Here is a 20,039-nt window from a genome sequence, read left to right as displayed (position 1 = left end):
TTGTCACTCAATGAACTGACGGTTTTTGCCATGTTTGTCATTTATTAGTACCTTCAACACCCAACAGTACATGTTTCCCTTAAAACATGCTGTTCTGTAACTGTCTCTTCTTGTGAAAATAAATGACTTTTATTGGAAGGGAAATGGGATCTTTTGTTTTGGAACTCAACAGGGAATGATAATGTATGGAGCCAAGGCAAGGAGAAATGCTTAATGTAGGTTTAAGGTTATTGCACTTATATCGTGACATGCATGCGTGAGTATATGTGTTTGCTTGCTAATGCCTGATTTAAAGCGCCAGAACAGTGAGAAACTGCAGTTAAACATGAATACCCAACTCAGACACAGTTGAGTGGCTACCAGCCACCAGGGGATTGAACCACCAACCTTCCGTTCCCTTGGCAGACAAATTCTATTCACAAGATGGAGGTGTGTGGAACTGAGAACCTGTGCACATACAACGTTGGGATTTCAGGTGTGTTGATATGTGAAATAGTGATAGTGTATCTAATCTTAAAGAGCATTTACAACTATTAAACTGATATACAACACTATATAGGAGACATATATTGAAATGTGAAAAGTTATTTGCATTCTGACTGATGTAACACATTATCGCAAGTTAAATGAGAAATACGACAAGTTTGTTTTGTTTTCGTTTTGTTTAATTTGGACAGATGACAAGTTGTAACATGCAGGTTCCCCTGTCTGTATATTTACAAAGCAAATAAATTATCTATGGACAATGTATGTACATGCAGAACTGCTGGAGACTGGTCACGACCACAGCATTTCTTGTCAAAATTGGTCACGACCACAGCATTTCTTGTCAGAGATTGGTCACGACCACAGTATTTCTTGTCAGAGACTGGTCACGACCACAGCATTTCTTGTCAGAGATTGGTCACGACCACAGTATTTCTTGTCAGAGACTGGTCACGACCACAGCATTTCTTGTCAGAGACTGGTCACGACCACAGCATTTCTTGTCAGAGATTGGTCACGACCACAGTATTTCTTTCAGAGATTGGTCACGAACACAGTATTTCTTGTTAGAGACTGGTCACCACCACAGTATTTTTTTAAAGGAGACGGGTCACGACCACATTATTTCTTGTCGGAGATGTTCATCGGTCAGTATCGTGTCCTTCACCGGGATATCTTCAGCAATGACCGGTGCACCGTCATCAGTGCTGCAGGATCTGTCATCACTATCGTCATCATCAAGTTGACACAGCAGGTTGTCATTCTCATAGGTAGGGAAGTAGTACCTGGAAAGAGTCAAATCAGAATAGATAAATTGCATGGCATTTGATTCGTTTATGTTTCATAAACCTAAAAACATTAGGTCACACTCACTAAGAGACTAATTGTGTGGACATATTTCTAGAATTGACTTCAATATGTTGACACATGCACCTCCATAACCGCCAAACATGTCAACAGCAGAAATGTACTAAAATATAATGTGAATCTATATGTAAAATGATGCGTCGCCTTATAGTATGCATTTCAAGTATTTGAGTCTTTCATACATTAAACATTTGAGTTTGAAGTCTCCCTAGGTCAGAAGTCTATGGCCTTTCATACATTAAACATTTGAGTTTGAAGTTTCACAAAGTCAGGAGTCTATGGCCTTTCATACATTAAACATTTGAGTTTGAAGTCTCTCTAGGTCAGGAGTATTTGAGTCTTTCATACATTAAACATTTGAGTTTGAAGTCTCACTAAGTCAGGAGTCTATGGCCTTTCATACATTAAACATTTGAGTTTGAAGTCTCACTAGGTCAGGAGTCTATGGCCTTTCATACATTAAACATTTGAGTATGAAGTCTCTCTAGGTCAGGAGAGGCATTACTCACATAACCTGAAGACAACAACCTCAACAACTACTGTGAAGTCTACACTAGTCTGGCTCAGTATTGGCAAAGACTAAACACACAGGGCTGGGCAGCTACATGGCTATATAGATAAATGCAAGAAATGTTTTATCATGGATACAACTTATATTTTCCTTCTGGCCCAGATGGTTCCAGCACTTACTAGATATGATGCACCGACCTGAAGACTACTTGAACAAATTTATCCACAAAATTTGGAGATTAAAAAATAACATCAATTATTCACGCAATTGTCAATTATCCACTAAAACATTATGTCAACATCTTTTGAAATCTGCACCATTTGTTGTCTATAATTTTAATAAATTCAGAAGGACATGATATTGCTTCACACAGGGCATGTGTTTTTTATTTGGCCAGAAGATTATATTTTCATAAGAGATTGACCACAGACTAGTGATAATGGAGCCATGTACAGATGGAGAATCTGTGTGTGTGTTTGTTGTTTAAGACCTCACCTAGCAATATTTAAGCAATATTACGGCAGCCTGTAAATAATCAAGTCTGAGCTCGTTAATGCAGTGGTTGATAATGTGTAAAATGATGACATGCAATCAACCAAGTCACCAAGCTTGACCACCTGATCCGCTAAATAACCTCTTATGACCAGCATATGTTGGGAACCAATTCTAACCCAGAATCCCCACGAGGAGATGGAGAACCTACTGAGGCTGATCCCACACCCGGATGTCGGGGATGCTGTTGATGTGTCTCATGGAGTGCATGTGTTCCAGGAGGTGGTGCCTGGAGTCCCACGTTCCCTGACAGCCGTAACAGATGGACTGGTGGATCTGAAACAGATCGTGATGCATACAAGGAACAGTGTTTCACAAAGTCCCAGGAAATGGAGTACTTCAAGGCATTATACTTTAACACCTATTTTAAATACTTCTTAATATTGGCCCCACAGTTTTGTTTCAGGTAAACAGTTTCTGGTTCTGACCAGTTTGTCCTGAATCGCCCAGAATTCTGATGACAGATTATTGGTGCCAATTGTCGTTGTGTAAACTCCACACTCAATATTCCACATAGCAATATTCCAGCAATATTACAGAGTACCTGACACTTTTTTATGGATAGCAACTTCTTTTTTTCTTTGTTTGACATGTCAGAGCTACTTCTTGCTCCTTCATCAGGTGAATACCAAGTAAGAACTTACTTGGTATGTACACAGCACTTACTAGGCATTCACCTGATGAAGGAGCAAAAAGTTGCACCGAAACGTTGAACAAAGAACAAAAGAAGTTGCTATCTATACAAAAATGTCATGCTTTCATGTTCACCCAACTACTAAATGCCCTTCAAAGACTTCCATATTACAGCAACCTGTAAATAATCAAATCCAGAAAATGCAGTGAAACAAGGCTACAAAAATAATAGTCTTCGTTATCAGGTTCTGCCTGCATCATAAAGTTTGCAGCACGTTTCGTTTTATATTTCCAAATTTTTTTAACTAAAAAATTCTTAGATTTCAATGGTAGTCAAATACTGTATTCTAGTACAGTAACTATGTTTATAATGAACACGGTTATAACAACCTGCCTGATTTAACAAACATATTTTAGTCCCGTACATTTGTTGTATAGATGCTGTACACATGCTTATAATGAACTACGGTTATTACGAACTAAACTTAGTGGTCCCATTGAGTTTGTTCTATCCGTAGTTTACTGTATTGTATTCATCAATGAATACTTTTATGTATGAAGGTCCTTTCCCTGGTTCATTGTACATAATTGCTTATTTGGTTACATTCTAGTTAAAAAAAAAGAAAAAGACATCGCCCGCCCGCACTATATTTTCAAAAAACATTGCCTGAGAACCAACTGTTTTATTATTTTAAGCCTAAGACGCTGTCAATGAAGATGTGTTCTACCTGGGAACATACCTGTCTTCGGATGAAGTTGATGAGCTTGACCTTCTGGTAGAAGTTCAGGGTCAACTTCAGCTTCAGTTCATGCAGGTCAAAGTCATGCAGCTCCTTGGTAAGACAGGATGGACGGAAAACAGTGAATGAGTGAATTCACTGAATGTCAGTCAGCAATATTCCACCTGTATCCAAGCTCATTAGAATAAGATCTTAGTTCTCGCTGCCGCTAAACAAAGATCTGAGGACATCCCATTACGGATCACGTCAAACCAACATTTCGACAATTGGAATTACTGACAAGAAGTTGACATTAGCCAATCAGAAGGCAGCTTTCTCGTTCTTTACGGCACTAATTTCAAACTGGAGACTACGCTTCAAAACATATTTTTACAAATTCTTGCTAAAAAATTAGAAACCTGAACAAAAGAACATTCTCGAATGGCTAATATATGGTCTAGATTAGATAGATTTAGTCGTTAAGCCAGTAACTATCAGTCGGAATACCCCGTTTTAAAGTTTTCAGGGTTGCATGATAAGAAATCACATTCCAACTGTCACTTTCATGATCTGGTAAGCGACCCTCTGATTGGTCGGATGAAAAGTCGTTCTGACGTGACCCATAATGGGATGTCCTCAGATCTTTGTTTAGCGGTAGCAAGAACTAAGGTCTGATTTTAATCAGATTGACCTGTATCAAGCCTTGGTTAGACAAACCAGTGGTTGATATAATGTGCACAGTCACCAGAAGATGTCACACAAAATTATGTCACCAAACTTTGACCACCTTTTCCAACATAGTCACCTCCTTTCACTAGCAAAGGTAACCAGTACTATCAAGGAATTATCAAGTAATTAACACTGGAGTTAATGAGCATGAGTATGATCTAGAATTATACACATCAGATTTGGCTAGAGACCCCTGGTCTAACCATGATATATTGCACTTGTGTCATCAATCTAACTAGCATAACGCTTGAACCTATAGAAAACCGGACATTTTCATGCCAAATATTATCTTATCAGCCTCTCATTAGGACTGGCTTATTTTTCAGCTCAAATATACCTATTTGAAATGTGTATTGAAATTTTAACAATATATGGTCAATGATTGTGGATTTGTGTTGAAAAGTGAGGTTAATGGAATGAAAGCATGGATTGACAACTCTGAGCCAAGTAGGACAACACTTACCACCATGTGAGCTTGCAGTCTGTCAGGGATGCTTGAGGAAAACTCACAGAACAAACACAAGGCCTGCGATCCAGCCTCCTCCAGCCATCCTGACCATTCACTGAAACACAGACAACCTGTCTTCATCCAACCACAGCATCCATCAGGAGGCTCCCATTCAGTACACAGTGGTTTGCAAGAGTAACATTAGTGAGTGAGTGATTATGGTGTTACGTCGCTTTTAGCAATATTCCAGCAATATCACGGCGGGGGACACCAGAAATGGGCTTCACACATTGTACCCATGTCGGGAATCGAACCCGGGTCTTCGGCGTGAGAAGCGAACGCTTTAACCACCAGGCTACCCGACCACCCTGAGTTACAGTAAGTAATCTGTGTCCCACTCGACTACAATATTCTGTCCTCAAGGTGCATTCTTGTAAATTTTACAAGGTGCATGTGGATAATTCAGAGACAAGATCTATTGGTTCAAACCTTTTTTTCAAATCATATGGGCCCCAATGACATGAACCCAAACAGTTCTTGAAATAAACTGATCAAAAACTGTCAGGGATCACGAATATGGTTTGGGATATTTTTAGGAAATTGTGAGCTCAGATTTCTCTACAAAAATGGCATGATGTCTAACTTTTGTTGTTCCGTATACATATGCATACATATTAAAAAACCTGAATACCCCCGACTCCCCAAATCCTTCAGAATTTGAACAAACACAATTCAATAAAAATTTGAAAGCACTCCAAGTATCGTACAGTCCAATATTCTGTTTCTGTCAACTCCTTACAGAAAAGGATAACTTAATTAATGCACATATAAACCTCAGACTCATTACTGACAGCGTTAAACAACAAACAAACAAACAAACGGCTGACAGAGTTCCATGAACTTGTAGATCCCATTTACCAACATACTATTGGCAGGAACAGGATTCAGATATTGTAAATCTTGAAATTAAAGCGAACATGAATTGAATGCAAAAAATGCAAGTGGTCTTTGTTCGCATTAATGAAACTTCGCATTTATGTCTCCAAAATGACTATCAACAACAAGACGGCCTCATTGCACACTTTGAATAACGGAAATACCAACTTGAATATAAACACAAACATGGTTTATTGAGCAGCAGTTGTAATAAGTACATAACAATGTCAGTTTAAAGAATAGGAACTACACAATAGGCATCCGGTGAGTTATCACTGCTGAGGTCAAGAGTTCTATCCACTCGTGTCAAACTAGACATTCCAACTACTAGACATTGACCATTCCAATCAGTGAACTATTCAATTGGTTCAATTATTTTATTTCCTTAATGCCAGTCAGCAGAATAAACATATAAACTGTGTGTTGTTTTTAGGAAAACACTGTTTGTTTTAACAGAAGTGTTTTACTCAGTGCTTATAAGCGGTACTATTTGCTGTTTGATTGGATTAAGGTATTGATATGTATCATTCCACTGGGGATGGGGTGGGGGGAGTCGCATTGATTTTGAGTCGCATTTTTGGCTAGGGGTCAGCAGTCGTATTAATTTGGAAATGCATTAATTTCAAGATTTACAGTATAATGTTGTATTGATCAGGGGGATACTAATGACTTCAACAGGAAACAATATAACTTGTAATGTAATGTATCATATGTATCCCGATACAGGGGTAGTGAATTGATGTATTGTATCGTGGGACTTGTATCGCAATACAATACTGTACTGCCGTACTGCAACACCACTAATGATTAAGTCTCATCATGTCTCTAATAGGTGACAAACTCTGTGGTCTAGTGGATAGAGTCTTCCCATGAAGCGGAAGGTTAGTGATAATTTGGTATGGGTTGATCAATGACTTCCACAGCACAAAGTGATTTTTTATTTAATCCCTGTTGAGAACATTATACGAAAAAAGGGGGAAAGAATTTTGTACTCACTCCTCCTCGTCAGTCTCTCTCTCCGTCTCGGCGGCGTCATCTGCGGCAACATCTTCCTCGGACTGGATGGCCTCCCAGCTCCGACCCATCTCCTGCATGTACAAGGTTAACACTGACCTTTCCTTGAGTCAAGGCCACCGCTACAAAGGGCATGCTATCTAACACAGGCACCAACATACAACTTAGGCCACAACAAAATTGAAAACTTTACAAAATATTGTATATTTATATGCTTATCCTATCTCACACTATGCATTTCTTCCTTCTTTCGATCCTTTTAACGTACTTGAACAAAGTTTCCAGCTTCTAAAAATATTTTGCCCGAACACATCCCAGCATCACCATGGTCACCACCCCAACAAATGTGTGACGCACCGTAAACCTGTGGCCTTACACGATATGATCACCTGATTACCCCTGCAACATAATTCTTTCTTAGAGCTATTGAGTGAGTGAGTGAGTTGGGTTTAACGCCGCTTTTAACAGTATTCCAGTTATATCACAGCATGTCAGCTTAATGTGGGAGGAAAGCCCGAAGTAATGCAGGACATTTACCACTTCGGTGAAACCCACGAGCACGGGTATGGTGCTGACAAACCTAGAAACATAATTGAGGCGAACCTGGAATCGAACCCACAATCATAGGTTTCTGGCGTTCCCAAGGGACGCAACCCTGCACAGCGAATCGCGGCGCCTTAGACGACTGGGCCACCCGTGCCCCCTTTCTTAGAGCTAACAAGCAAGAGGAGCTGTGATGCTGTGATGGTTGGGTGGGCATATACCATGTGAGATAGGACAAGTATATAATTATACAATTTTGTAAAAAAATTCAAATTTGTTAAACTTATCCTATATCACACTATGCATTTTATCCCATGATTGGACGGTGAGGTGCGTATACCCTAGCCTGCATTGAGCATTGTTGAGTACCATGAGACATACACGAGGAAGATGGTGTTAAACAGTGATAGAAATATAAGAACCAATAACACTGCCTAGTGTTGTAAGACACGAACTCATTAGTGGGTAAACCAACCATAGCAGGCGATGTGACCCCTTTACCTTAATCAGACGTAAATCAGGTAGAACATGTGTTACGTGTTTTCACTTAGCTTGAATGGGAACCGATTCAGAAAATGACTGATAACTAATCGGAAAGGGGTTTCCAGGCAATCGGTTCTACAAGACAGACTACAACACTATCTCCGATGGACAATATGGTGAGCCAGCTCGGCATCTCTTATAACACTTTGTCAAAGCTATCATCAACGCCCAATGGATAGAAGCATGCTTAGTTGAGAAGAGAAACGATCAGCAACATCCACAAGAGGATCATCGAACCAATACCAAGACATCACATGCCTAAAGCAGAGGTGAGAGGGTAAGGGATCGGGACACCGCCAAGACAGCCATGCCTTGCGGCGACTTCGATGTTGAAGCCCGGAGTCTCTGCAGACGAGGATGTTCACCCTCCACTGGATACTCAGTCTGGGAACCTGACTTTTAAAGACAATAAATACACACAATTCCAATATTTATTCTATACATACAGCATATGGAGTACTGGATAGCAGGCATGAGTACCAGTATCGTCTATCTGCGCGAGGGTGTGCAGTCGTCAATTGTTGGGCCAGGACTAAGGCACCAAACTGGTAGAGGCCCTGAACGTTGTTGACAGGCATGTCACGTAGAGAGTGGGAAGCGAAGACAGTATAGGACTTTCAAAAACAGCCCTACTTGATAGCAGACAGGGTGCAATTGCTATGTAAGGTCATGGTAGAGGAGTTGGCTCTAGCCTCATGTGGATTGGACATCATAGGAGGAGGCTATCCAGCAACAGTGTAGGCCTGCAGGATGGTGAACGAAGCCCAAAGAAGACTGCAGGACGGGAGACTTCGGGGGAGGCAGCCGTGGAAATGGGGATTAAGAGTCTTCTGTGGGTGCGCCAAAGTGGCTGCGCAGCCTCAAGGCAGATATGGAGCACTCTAACCAGGCATAAGAAGATATCCTTAGGGTCATCTGGGCTCAAGATGGATGCAAATGACGGAATGTTAAACAATTGGTCTGGCTGTTCCGGCAGCTGATTCTTCGCGATGAAGTCACAGCGAAGGCCAGAAAGACCTTCCCATAAGACCTGTATTCTCTCAAACTGGACCATGTTAACATCAAGAGCATGAACCTCACTCACTCTAGCAGCTGTGGTGAGGTCCAGGGGAAATACAGTCTTAAAGGTGATCTGCTCAAAGTCCTTCTCAGCAAGTGGTTCATGCTGTGCAGGGGACAGATGGCAGAGGATGACAAGATCCCAAGTGGAACGAACTTGATTTAACTTGCACCAGGTGCATATGACATGGAAACCTAGTTGCACCAAACAAAACCAGCACCCTGGTCCCATAAATTTATCAAAGCTGAAACAAAGGCTGGTCTGCTGCCAGTGTCACATAAATTAATGACATGCTGCTGTTAAACGTAATAAAAGATCAATGATGTGAGGACAAGTAAGAGTTAGCATGGTTACCGGTAGCCTATTTTGAAATGTTGTTATATGCTTTTGGTGCATGTATTAGGTTGTATTTTTCAATAATATGTAACACTGGTGCCTGTAATATATACATGTAGCTAAATATAGTAAAATTGAGCCCTGTTGATAAGAAAAGCTTTAAATGGAATTTAATTTTTTTTCCACATTCCTGACTTTTCTCATGCTTAGGGTTAGTGCGTACATGAACAAAGCTAAACATATAAAACAACTAATGAATGTAAATCTGGGTTTAGACCTCTATCATATTGTAGAGATGTTACATGATGTCACAAGTGTATAAATGTGACATTGTGATCCCAACGCTAAGTGCAGTTGTACCTGATAATTGATGATGTAAAACTTGTCATATTTCTTGTTCTTTGGGTTTATTTTCCGATGTTGTTTTTTCCTCATGTGTTCCTTCAGCGTGGGTCTGTCTCTGAAGGTCTTCTCACAGTAGAGACACAGGAACCTGAAAGACAATATTAAAATTTACCAAAAATATAACTGAATATTATTATGACTTTTTTTTGATTGGCATACTAGAAGTTGGCCCGTAGATAAGAAAAATGTACAACTTTATGGATAAAAACTTTAGGTTTATTGCATATAGCGACGTTTCACCGTAGATTCTTACACCGATATCAGCTGCACTCCAGCTTGAAAACATTGTAAGAATCTACAGTAAACTACGGTTATAACGAACTCAAAGGGACTGCTATTTTTTGTTCGTTATAACCGTAGTTCGTTATAAGCATATATACAGCATAACTACAGCAAATAGTCGGGACTAAAAAGTAAGTTCGTTATATCCGTCAGTTCGTTATAAGCGTGTTCGTTATAACCGTAGTTTACTCAATATCGAAACATTGCTTTTTGCAATAAACAAGGTGTTGTTATCCATAAAGTTGTACATCTTTATTTATTCATGTTAGTCGGTTTGTTTAATGCCACACTCAGCAATATTCCAGCTATATGAGGGCGGGCTGTCAATATTTGAGTCTGGATATGTCAGACTTCCACACCAACTTCCCCTCCCCCCCATAACACACATCAACATGCGTGCGTGTTACACGGGAAAAAAGCCCAGGTTGTAGATGTCTAGCACTGTGATGACTAGGTATTTCACAACTCACCAATACATCAGTGTATCGATAATATTCTCACATGATACAATACACATTTGACTGTATCAATTCACATTTTAATCCTGTTTAGTTTCACCCATTTAACATTTAAAACAGCAGTGGAATGACTTATATCTACACTGTACACTGTACACTGTACACTGTACAAGACAATGTTTAAGACTGAAATTTTGTTCTAGTCTTTATCTAACTCGTCTTGACACTCCAGTCTTATCTAAAATTTGAATAAAATTGATTGAAATTGGACCTATATACTTTCAGATATAAGACCAGGTATTCAGTTAGTTGCAAACCTTTTTAAAACCAAGGATGATAATCGGGGAAATCATAGAATCAAACTAGCATCACCACTTCAAGCATTCACGCAAACAGCAACTGGGGTGAGTGAGCAAGTTTTTAGCACTATTCCAGCATTATCATGGCAGGGGAACATCAGAAACAGTTTTCATACAGTGTACCCATGTGGGGAATAGAACCCAGGTCTTTGGCATGGACAGCGAACACTTTCACCACTATGCTACCACACTGCCCCACAACAACTGGAGCACACATGGAACTCACTTCTGCAGTTTCCCTTGAAGGATATCTAAAAATTCATCTGTGAACACTGAAAGAAAATAAGCATAATCTGAAAAGAACAGGATTGCTTGAATCAAATTCATCCGAGTTCTATCATGTCTATTTGATATCACTACAAATATCATTATTACCATATCTATACAAAAAGATAGACTGGTGAACAAATACTTTTACAGCAATACTTTTGTAGTCATGAAAGACTTTTTGTTGTCCTGAATTAATTTTGTTTGACTAAATTTCTTTGGATAGGAGTGAAATACTTTAACAGCAATGCATCCATTTAAGTAACATTCTTTAATATTTAATACATTTATTAGCCCTGAACTAAATTCACAAGCCCCAAATGACTTCAGTATCCCTTAGGTAATTAAGTGGCAGTATATTACTTTTCTAGTCCTGAATAAATTATTACTTTTCTAGAACAGGCTGATTATGAGACAACATCACCTGGACACTAAAGAGATGATGTATGGAAATGTTTGCCATTATTCCTCACCCAGGTTATCTGGTTGGCCGACATTAAATGCGTGGTCTTGTACCATGTGGTTGAACAACTCTGCCCTGGAACAAATGTAACATAGAATTGACACCAGTAGCAATTTGCACAAAGTGTTCATACCAGCAGTGAATTTACACAAAGTGTTCACATCAGTAGCAGATTTACACAAAGTGTTCACACCAGTAGCAGATTTGCACAAAGTGTTCATACCAGTAGCGATTTACACAAAGTGTTCACACCTCCAGTGGATTTACACAGAGTGCTCACATCAGTAGCGGATTTGCACAAAGTGTTCACACCAGTAGCAATTTACACAAGGTGTTCACACCAGTAATGGATTTGCACAAAGTGTTCACACCAGTAGCGGATTTACACAAAGTGTTCACACCAGTAGCAGATTTACAAAGGGTGCACTATGATTCATATATTTACAACACCATAAATGAAAAAACATATTAAAGTCAATTCTTATTAATAAATACACTGACTGCTTCTTTAATCCTTAACAACAACAAAAATGTAGGGAACAATACGTAATCAGTGACATAGTTCAGTGCAAACACAACACACAAGCCACGCCCATTCTATTGTCAGCCAATCAGGAAACAGCAGTCTGTTACTGGGCATGGTCTGAATTTTTTTTCGGTTCCCCTAAATTGTTTGGATTGCCAGTAGATGCCATGGAGTCACCATCCTAGATATACCCATCCTCATTCCTTAACACGACACCAATTGTGACATCACAGTTTCCTCAAAACTCAACATGGCAACATCTAGAGCTTTCATTTTTAATATCAGGGCATGAAAAAAGTATGGATGATAATGGTTGATAACTATTTCAGCTGAACCATCTGGGTTTCCTCAGTTCAGGGTATTTAAACAATTCATATAAAGGGAGATAATATGTAAAGGAAGTGACCTGCAGATGACCTCACCTGTTTCCCTGGAAGTGCTGGGAGCAGAAGAGGCAGCTGCGTGAGAAGTGAGTGTCCTCTCTCTCCCTCTGCTGCACCTTCAGAATCTCCTCCTGCCACGACAACAACAACATTTAGTCACACAGTTCAGTCACAATCTCCTCCTGCCACGACAACAACAACAACATTTAGTCACATAGTTCAGTCACAATCTCCTCCTGCCATAGCAACAACAACATTTAGTCACACAGTTCAGTCACAATCTCCTCCTGCCACGACAACAACAACAACATTTAGTCACATAGTTCAGTCACAATCTCTTCCTGCCACAGCAACAAAAACAACATTTAGTCACACAGTTCAGTCACAATCTCCTCCTGCCACAACAACAACATTTAGTCACACAGTTCAGTCACAATCTCCTCCTGCCACAGCAACAACATTTAGTCACACAGTTCAGTCACAATCTCCACCTGCCACAACAACAACATTTAGTCACACAGTTCAGTCACAATCTCCTCCTGCCACAGCAACAAGAACAACATTAAGCATGTTTAGTCACACAGTTCAGTCACAATCTCCTCCTGCCACGACAACAACAACAACATTAAGCATGTTTAGTCACATAGTTCAGTCACAATCTCCTCCTGCCACAACAACATCAACAAAAACATTTAGTCACACAGTTCAGTCACAATCTCCTCCTGCCATAGCAACAACAACATTTAGTCACACAGTTCAGTCACAATCTCCTCCTGTCACAACAACAACAACATTTAGTCACACAATTCAGTCACAATCTCCTCCTGCCACAACAACAACAACATTTAGTCACACAGTTCAGTCACAATCTCCTCCTGCCACAACAACATCAACAAAAACATTTAGTCACACAGTTCAGTCACAATCTCCTCCTGCCATAGCAACAACAACATTTAGTCACACAGTTCAGTCACAATCTCCTCCTGTCACAACAACAACAACATTTAGTCACACAATTCAGTCACAATCTCCTCCTGCCACAACAACAACAACATTTAGTCACACAGTTCAGTCACAATCTCCTCCTGCCACAACAAAAACAACAACATTTAGTCACACAGTTCAGTCACAATCTCCTCCTGCCACGACAAAAACAACAACATTAAGCATGTTTAGTCACACAGTTCAGACACAATCTCCTCCTGCCACAGCAACAACAACATTTAGTCACACAGTTCAGACACAATCTCCTCCTGCCACGACAACAACAACATATTGTCACACAGTTCAAACACAATCTCCTCCTGCCACAACAACAACAACAACATTAAGCGTGTTTTGTCACACAGTTCAGTCACAATCTCCTCCTGCCATAGCAACAACAACAATTAGTCACACAGTTCAGTCACAATCTCCTCCTGCCACAACAACAACAACAACATTTAGTCACACAGTTCAGTCACAATCTCTTCCTGCCATAGCAACAACAACAATTAGTCACACAGTTCAGTCACAATCTCCTCCTGCCACAACAACAACAACAACATTTAGTCACACAGTTCAGTCACAATCTCCTCCTGCCACAACAACAACAACAACATTTAGTCACACAGTTCAGTCACAATCTCCTCCTGCCATAGCAACAACAACAATTAGTCACACAGTTCAGACACAATCTCCTCCTGCCACAACAACAACATTTAGTCACACAGTTCAGTCACAATCTCCTCCTGCCACAGCAACAAGAACAACATTAAGCATGTTTAGTCACACAGTTCAGTCACAATCTCCTCCTGCCACGACAACAACAACAACATTAAGCATGTTTAGTCACATAGTTCAGTCACAATCTCCTCCTGCCACGACAACATCAACAAAAACATTTAGTCACACAGTTCAGTCACAATCTCCTCCTGCCACGACAACAACATTTAGTCACACAGTTCAGTCACAATCTCCTCCTGCCATAGCAACAACAACATTTAGTCACACAGTTCAGTCACAATCTCCTCCTGTCACAACAACAACAACATTTAGTCACACAATTCAGTCACAATCTCCTCCTGTCACAACAACAACAACATTTAGTCACACAGTTCAGTCACAATCTCCTCCTGCCACAACAACAACAACATTTAGACACACAGTTCAGACACAATCTCCTCCTGCCACGACAACAACAACATATTGTCACACAGTTCAAACACAATCTCCTCCTGCCACAACAACAACAACAACATTAAGCGTGTTTAGTCACACAGTTCAGTCACAATCTCCTCCTGCCATAGCAACAACAACATTTAGTCACATAGTTCAAACACAATCTCCTCCTGCCACGACAACAACAACATTAAGCGTGTTTAGTCACACAGTTCAGTCACAATCTCCTCCTGCCACAGCAACAACAACATTTAGTCACACAGTTCAAACACAATCTCCTCCTGCCACGACAACAACAACAACATTAAGCGTGTTTAGTCACACAGTTCAGTCACAATCTCCTCCTGCCATAGCAACAACAACAATTAGTCACACAGTTCAGTCACAATCTCCTCCTGCCACAACAACAACAACATTTAGTCACACAGTTCAGTCACAATCTCCTCCTGCCACGACAACAACAACAACATTAAGCATGTTTAGTCACACAGTTCAGACACAATCTCCTCCTGCCACAGCAACAACAACATTTAGTCACACAGTTCAGTCACAATCTCCTCCTACCATAGCAACAACAACATTTAGTCACACAGTTCAAACACAATCTCCTCCTGCCACGACAACAACAACAACATTAAGCGTGTTTTGTCACACAGTTCAGTCACAATCTCCTCCTGCCATAGCAACAACAACAATTAGTCACACAGTTCAGTCACAATCTCCTCCTGCCACAACAACAACAACAACATTAAGCATGTTTAGTCACACAGTTCAGACACAATCTCCTCCTGCCACAGCAACAACAACATTTAGTCACACAGTTCAGTCACAATCTCCTCCTGCCACGACAACAACAACATATTGTCACACAGTTCAAACACAATCTCCTCCTGCCACGACAACAACAACATTAAGCGTGTTTAGTCACACAGTTCAGTCACAATCTCCTCCTGCCATAGCAACAACAACATTTAGTCACACAGTTCAGTCACAATCTCCTCCTGCCAAGATAACAACAACAACATTTAGTCACACAGTTCAGTCACAATCTCTTCCTGCCACGACAACAACAACAACATTTAGTCACACAGTTCAGTCACAATCTCCTCCTGTCACAACAAAATCAACAACATTTAGTCACACAGTTCAGTCACAATCTCTTCCTGCCACAACAACAACAACAACATTTAGTCACACAGTTCAGTCACAATCTCCTCCTGCCAGGACATCAACAACAACATTTAGTCACACAGTTCAGTCACAATCTCCTCCTGCCACAGCAACAACATTTAGTCACACAGTTCAGTCACAATGTCCTCCTGCCAAAACAACAACAACAACATTAAGCATGTTTAGTCACACAGTTCAGTCACAATCTCCTCCTGCCAGGACAACAACAACAACATTTAGTCACACAGTTCAGTCACAATCTCCTCCTGCCAGGACAACAACAACAACATTTAGTCACACAGTTCAGTCACAATCTCCTCCTGCCATAGCAACAACAACAACATTTAGTCACACAGTTCAGTCACAATCTCCTCCTGCCAGGACAACAACAACAACATTTAGTCACACAGTTCAGTCACAATCTCCTCCTGCCATAGCAACAACAACAACATTTAGTCACACAGTTCAGTCACAATCTCCTCCTGCCAGGACAACAACAACAACATTTAGTCACACAGTTCAGTCACAATCTCTTCCTGCCACGACAACAACAACAACATTAAGCATGTTAAGTCACATAGTTCAGTCACAATCTCCTCCTGCCACAACAACATCAACAACAACATTTAGTCACACAGTTCAAACACAATCTCCTCCTGCCACGACAACAACAACATTTAGTCACACAGTTCAGTCACAATCTCCTCCTACCACAACAACAACATGTAGTTACACAGTTCTATAGGAGATATATACACCTTGATAATCAGTGATGTGTCAAGGAATACTCAGCATACAATACATTGACCGATGCAGAATATGTTGTATGTATCAGATTTTAACAACATCCTCACATAACCTTTTACATTGAGGTGGAGGTGTTTGTTCACCATGCTAACGACCACGACCATGAGGACATAAATCTAGTACCAGCTTGTTCTTCTGCAGGAACTCCCGCAGCTGCTTGTCTTCAGGTAGGACATCACTCAGCATGAGGAACTCCTCCCGGGGGGCTGCAACATCAGAACAATCACAGAACAATCACAGAATAATCACTGGACAATCACAGAATGATCACAGAATGATCAAAGAACGATCAGAAATAATCACATAACAATCAGAGAATAATCAGAACAATCACATAACATTCACAGAACAATCACAGAATAATCACTGGGCAATCACATAATAATTACAGAACAATCACAGGACAATCACAGAATAATCACTGGACAATCACAGAATGATCACAGAACAATCAGAAATAATCACATAACAATCAGAGAATAATCAGAACAATCACAGAACAATCCCATAACATTCACAGAACAATCACAGAATAATCACTGGGAAATCATAGCATAATTACAGAGCAATCACAGAATGATCACAAAACAACCACAGAATATCACAAAACAATCAGAATAATCAGAACAATCATAAAACAATTACATAACATTCACAGAATAATTACAAAACAATCAGAATTATCACAGGACAATCATAGAGCCATCACAGAATAAACATTTTACTTTTAGTGAGTGAGTGTGTATGGGGGACTTTGTGAGAGGATGGGTGTGTGGATGAGTGAAGGCGTTGTGGGTGGGGGGTGAATGGGTTGGTAGGTGATGTTACATTGCTTGTAGCCTTTTTGTCCAGACCTACGGTATATCACAGATTGGGACACTAAGAAAGGATTTTGCAAATGGTACCCATGTGAAAATTCAAAAGTGAAAAAGGCAAACCCCATTGCCAAGTGCATTCTATGAACTTTATCCTTTGTAGAGAATATTAGAAGTAATCACTCCGAGTCATTACAAAACATCAAACACTGTCTGATGCTGCAAGTGATCAGCTAGGAGGAGGTCATCCAGCAAATCTTCACATTTCAGAATACCTCATGGATGCTTATAACTGCTCATCCCTCAGCTTGTCAAGGGGAGATAACTGTATATAGACTCTGTGATTATGTACAGTAAGGTACGCCACACTCAGTAATATTCAAGCTTTATGATGACGCCTGTAAATAATCAAGTCTGGACCAGACAATCCAGTGAGTGACATCATGAGCATCAATCCACGCAATTGGGATTGATGACATGCATCAACCAAGTCAGCAAACCTGACCACCCGATCCCGTTAGTCGCCTCTTACGACAAGCATAGTTGCCTTTTATAGCAAGCATGAGTTGCTGAAGATCTATTCTACCCCGGATCTTCATGGGTTGACATTGGTATGCATCCAGGGACTGATCTAGGCATTCCTTGAAGATGATATTGGGGGTAAAACTTACCCCAATTAAGGCTACTTTTATGCTTAATAATAGCCTAGTTTTGCAAATATGGCAACTGTTTCACTGACAACTGGATTGATGAAAAGAAAAAAATTAAATACTTGTGTCTACATGATTATGATTATTGCATTGGATGCAATGCTAAAAGATGTCAGAATTGACAGGTGACGTCAACTAGCCATACCTTTGTCTGTCGCTCCTGTGTTTGTGATGATAGTTGTGCAGAAATTTTTCAAAGGCTCCTCTTTAAACCTCTTCTTCCAATACAATATATATCTAGAAATAATGAAATAAAAGTTACTTTAGAGCTGCACATATTTCAAAATGAGTAAGCAAACACATTTCTGAATATCAAGTGGTTTGAATTTAAATGGACATCAACATGACTTACTGTTCAAAACAGAGTTAATGATCTTTACTATTTGATAGACTTAAAATGGAGGTATAGTTTCTGCTTCATTAACATCATTGATCATTAATGATATCAATAAAATCATGACAATAATAACAGCTAGTCTCCTATTTCTGTTTCAAATACATGTTCTCAGGATCAGACATTGTTTTATTTAAGATGTCATCAAAGTGCATATCTGCATATATTTTTTTTGGCTTATAAAGAAATAGTCAGTGACAACGACATTAAACCCATTTCACCTTTAATTACCTCATCTATAGTGAACCATACGTAGGTACATATCCCTATTAACATTTCGTACGTACGTACATACATACATACATACATACATACATACATACACAACAATTAATGTTAGCAAACAACCCCTTCATCATGTGCATCCCCCAAACAAGTGACCATATTTCACCCGAGAACATTCTTCTCACAAAATGTCACCTTTTAAACTCTGCTATCAGGTTAACGTCAGCAACGACAAATTTATGAGCCATGATCATATGTGCAAGCAGGTGGTCTTTCTTGTCTTCAATATTGAAAGTCTCGTCACACAGGGCACAAGAACATGACAGAGTTGCCTCCCGTTGAGCAGATTTGTCAGTTGGGTCATCCTCTTCATCAACATCGCTGAATGTGGACAGATTTAGGGTTTCTAGAACAGGCTTTTCACTGGATCCTGAAAAGATACGAAGAATTTGAGCAGTCAGAGAATCTTGAGCAACATTTGTATGGTACAATTAGCGATATGTCTTTGACAGCTGATCGTACCTTCCATGGAGGCCGCCATATTGGATCAATTATTACTAAAACCCGGAGGGTAGGTATTTTACACGTGAATGTTGATTGGAGTTGTTCAGCAGTTTCAACCGAACAAAAACAAACCAAGCGATATGGTGGTTCAAGAAAACCTGTCTTTGACTGTGTGAACTTCAATTTATCATCCAAAACTGGCTCCCACAGGAGATATCGCTTGGATTAGATCAAGCGCCATCTACACTGTAGATATCGCTGCAATGAAATTACATCACAATGCTTTGCAGACCATTGTGACGTCATTGGTTACTATGACGTCTCAATCAAATGACATCACTAAAGGCTCTCCTACTGAAGCTGTTAGCAGTACTTTTTACACTGAAGTCACTGCTAATTACTGTCTAAAAATTGAAAAAGTTGGAAGAATGATGTTTGATGATAAATAAAATCTCACCCTCGTGTCTTTTGATATCAAATATATCAACACGAGTTGATGAAAGTGGAAAAATTCCGAGGCTTGCCGAGGATTTTTGCCACTTTTATGAACGAGTGTAAGACACGAGGGTAAGATTCTCTATATAAACGACGTCACATACGTCTTCGAATCCTGAAACCAAGAAAGATCTTGTAGGTTCGGGTTTATTGCAGAAGTCATGGCGAGTTTGTTGGTCATTCACCTGTTTATTTAAATTATCTTTATCATAATGCGGAACGTACTCCAATCCAGCAGT

The 20,039-nt window shown here is 39.9% G+C and overlaps 1 protein-coding gene across 1 annotated transcript; it reads right to left on the bottom strand.

The window, feature by feature from the left end:
- Positions 1-676: 676 nt before the first annotated feature.
- Positions 677-19,342, bottom strand: LOC139446315 (zinc finger protein 277-like). The gene is made up of 13 exons (XM_071227663.1): positions 19,324-19,342; positions 18,997-19,231; positions 18,328-18,419; positions 16,781-16,863; positions 12,560-12,651; positions 11,622-11,686; positions 11,108-11,153; positions 9,738-9,870; positions 6,878-6,969; positions 4,961-5,060; positions 3,790-3,882; positions 2,568-2,692; positions 677-1,271 (listed from the first exon to the last, which is right to left on the bottom strand). The coding sequence occupies exons 1-13, from the start codon at positions 19,340-19,342 to the stop codon at positions 1,097-1,099; spliced, it is 1,350 nt and encodes a 449-aa protein (XP_071083764.1). The 3' UTR covers positions 677-1,096.
- Between the last annotated feature and the right edge of the window lie 697 nt (positions 19,343-20,039).

The sequence above is a fragment of the Haliotis cracherodii genome, unplaced genomic scaffold (assembly GCF_022045235.1).
Source record: "Haliotis cracherodii isolate W230 unplaced genomic scaffold, xgHalCrac1.p SCAF_6, whole genome shotgun sequence".
Taxonomy (NCBI): domain Eukaryota; kingdom Metazoa; phylum Mollusca; class Gastropoda; order Lepetellida; family Haliotidae; genus Haliotis; species Haliotis cracherodii.
The sequence above is the reverse complement of the archived record's forward strand: the minus strand, read 5'-3'. Positions and strand labels throughout refer to the sequence as shown.